General features: G+C 41.6%; 1 protein-coding gene across 1 annotated transcript in view; it reads right to left on the bottom strand.

Annotated features, from left to right (window-relative positions):
* Positions 1-351: 351 nt before the first annotated feature.
* The window catches only part of LOC308305708 (gamma-enolase-like), a gene marked incomplete at both ends in the record, with an annotated part of 10,810 nt that continues 8,113 nt past the window's right edge, over positions 352-3,048 (bottom strand). Inside the window, 3 exons of the mRNA XM_080750548.1 lie at positions 352-421; positions 2,100-2,158; positions 2,685-2,793. Coding sequence (XP_080606674.1) covers positions 352-421; positions 2,100-2,158; positions 2,685-2,793 — 238 coding nt within the window. The remainder of the gene's footprint in view (positions 422-2,099; positions 2,159-2,684; positions 2,794-3,048) is intronic.

Genomic DNA, 3,048 nt, shown 5'->3' on the forward strand with positions numbered 1-3,048 from the left:
AACACTCATTTGTCCCCCACCAGTATTTGTGTCCAGGTTTTGCTGTGATCAGCTGTAGCCAGTTTGTGCAGAAACCCATCGAAGTCTCAGTATATCTACAAGCTGCGAGAGCATTTCTCTGATTTTAAAAGTAATTTATCTTAATGTGATTTACGATAGTTTAGTGTGCTTAGAGCAGTTTTTCAGAGGGGGAGATCTGTGTGTGTGTGTGTGTGTGTGTGTATGTGAGTGTGTGCGTGCGTGCGTGCGTGCGTGCGTGCGTGCGTGCGTGCGTGCGTGCGTGCGTGTGTTTGTGTGCGTGTGCGTGTGTGTGCGTGTGTGTGTGCTTGTCCCTGCCACCAGCCCTGGCACTCAAATGGCACTGGGGTTGCGGAAGTTGTGCCCAGCAAAGCGCGCCTGGTCACCCAACTCCTCCTCAATCCTGAGTGGGAGTGGGATGTGACAGATGGATGAAGGAGGGTGAAAAAACAGGGAAGAGACAGGAACAATGAAGAAAAGAGGAAAGATGGGTACAATTAGATAAGTGACATAATACCTGTAGATGTTGGCCCTCCACCCTTCACGTCATTACTGAGACATTGTGGATTACCCACTCAAAAACAACTTAGTTGACTGGGTTCCTGCAGGGCTCTATACTAGGTTCACCTGTATTTCTCTCTAGTCTACACCAAAATATATACTATATTTAGAGATTATACTATTGGGATACACATTAGGGATGTTAGGGTAAGTGGTTAAACACTGTGTTCATACACCCTCTGCATTTACGCCATGCTAACTAGTAGCATGCCGCTGAGCAACACCCATGGACCAGCTCCAAAGGTTTGTGCCTTTTTGGTCAAGGGCACTGGCAGGAGTCTGTCCCTATAACATCCATGTGTTTTGGTGTGGGACCCTAACCCCAAACCAAAGCAACCCCATGTGTCGTGTACACAGAGAGAACATGTAAACTTCACACAGAAAGGCTGCCTGGTGCCTCCGGCCGTGTTTTTGAGTGGGAGCCGGTTGGGGAGGGCGTTATCTGTCGCTGCACTATAGCAGCTCCTACAGGTTGGTTGGCACGACTGTGCATCAGGGAGGAATAGTAGCTCCTCTACACACATACATCCTCCCAGTAAAACTCCTCACTATCAGGTGAAAAGAAGAAGCTAGCAACTCAACTCCATTTGTAGGGGGACACTTCCCCAGAGGGACTGAAACAGTAGGGGTTGGCATTAACAGAGACAAACATGGGGGAAATTGGCAATAACTAGATTGGGGAGAAAATGGGTAGGGGGCTTGGAGAAAGGCCCAGTGGGATTTGAAATCTACTGTATGACCTTCTTGCTGTTAAAGTGATCCCTGACTAATACGACAAATATGCCTTAATACATTATAATTGTCCTCTATAACTACAATGTAAAATTAAAAGCACCTTAATTATTTTATTTCTTCTAGAAATAGCTAATCTTTCACTCAACAGGGGAAATGCCCGTCGCTGAAGTTGATGATGTCATAAATGTCATGTGTGATCTATCCCTATGGAATTTATGGCATGCATGTGCAAATAAAAACAAACTTAATACTTCATATGGTTAATATGAGCATCAACTCAATATTTCAAATGTGTTTTTTGCACATGCATGCCATAAATTCCATAGGGTTAGATCACACATGACATTTATGACATCATCAACTTGCGACAGGCATTTCTCCTGTTGAGTGAAAGATTAGCTATTTCTTGAAGAAATAAAATATTGAAGGTGTTTTTAATTTTACATTGTAGTTATAGAGGACAATTATAATGTATTAAGGCATATTTGTCGTATTAGTCAGGGATCACTTTAACTGGGTTAACCAACGAGACACAGTGCCCTATAAAATACTCTGTCACATCATGTGCCTTATTCTTTCAAGATATCATGTATGAGATTTGTGCAGTAACTCTCACATGCCTACTGTACATACAGTAAAACGCTCCTCACCTGCTTACATAGTACAACTCTCCTCAACTGCCTTATACTGTACATATGTACTGTAGATTAAAACTCTCCTAACCTGCCTACATACAGTATACTGTAAAGTCTAGTTGTACATTGCAGCATGGCAACAATACCAACCTCATGAGTTGATTGTATTTGGCCAGACGTTCTGATCGACATGGAGCCCCAGTCTTGATCTGAAGTGAGTGCAACAAATAAAGGAATAATATTGATATATTTTAAATGTCATGCTGGATGACTATATTAATGTATCAGGATTGCAAGAAAGTAAAACAATGATAGCATTTGACATATTTTACTATATTATATGAAATGTATTAAATACTACTGTAAACACAATATTTAATAACGCTAGCACATCAGGAAAATTAACTATTAATATTGAATTGTGATTTATACGTATATAGTAGAGGGTGCTTTGTTTAGGCCCCTATTAAGAGCTGCACATTAACTTGGAATCTGATCTGAGTATACATTTATTGGACTACTGTATTTGTATTTTTATAGCAGCATATTGAGTGTGTGTGTGTGTGTGTGTGTGTGTGTGTGTGTGTGTGTGTGTGTGTGTGTGTGTGTGTGTGTGTGTGTGTGTGTGTGTGTGTGTTGTGCCCGGCAAACACATGTGTATTGTGCATGTATGCATTTGTGTTCTGTTTGTGTGCACATGATATTGTATGAGTGTGTGTCTGATGTTCACGCTACCTGTCCAGTACAGAGGCCCACCACCAGGTCGGCAATGAAAGTGTCCTCTGTCTCTCCTGAGCGATGACTCACCATCACCCCCCATCCGTTCTCCTGAGCCAGCTTACATCTGAGAGCATTGCAGTAATTATACTCAGTCATAAACGTACATCATTAACACACTTATACCACACAATAGACTAATTAGCTCGGAAGTAACAACAGTTAATTACAGGATCACTATCTGACATGGTTATTGTGTGCACTCATTATGCATGCACTGTTGAGGGTGTATATTGTTGTACACTGTACAGTATATGTTGTTGATTATTTCTGGTGTTTCTTTTGATTGTGATGTATTTTACCCTGCTGTATCTACAGTACC

The sequence above is a fragment of the Nannobrachium achirus genome (genome assembly GCF_963921795.1).
Source record: "Nannobrachium achirus genome assembly, chromosome: 2".
Lineage (NCBI taxonomy): Eukaryota > Metazoa > Chordata > Actinopteri > Myctophiformes > Myctophidae > Nannobrachium > Nannobrachium achirus.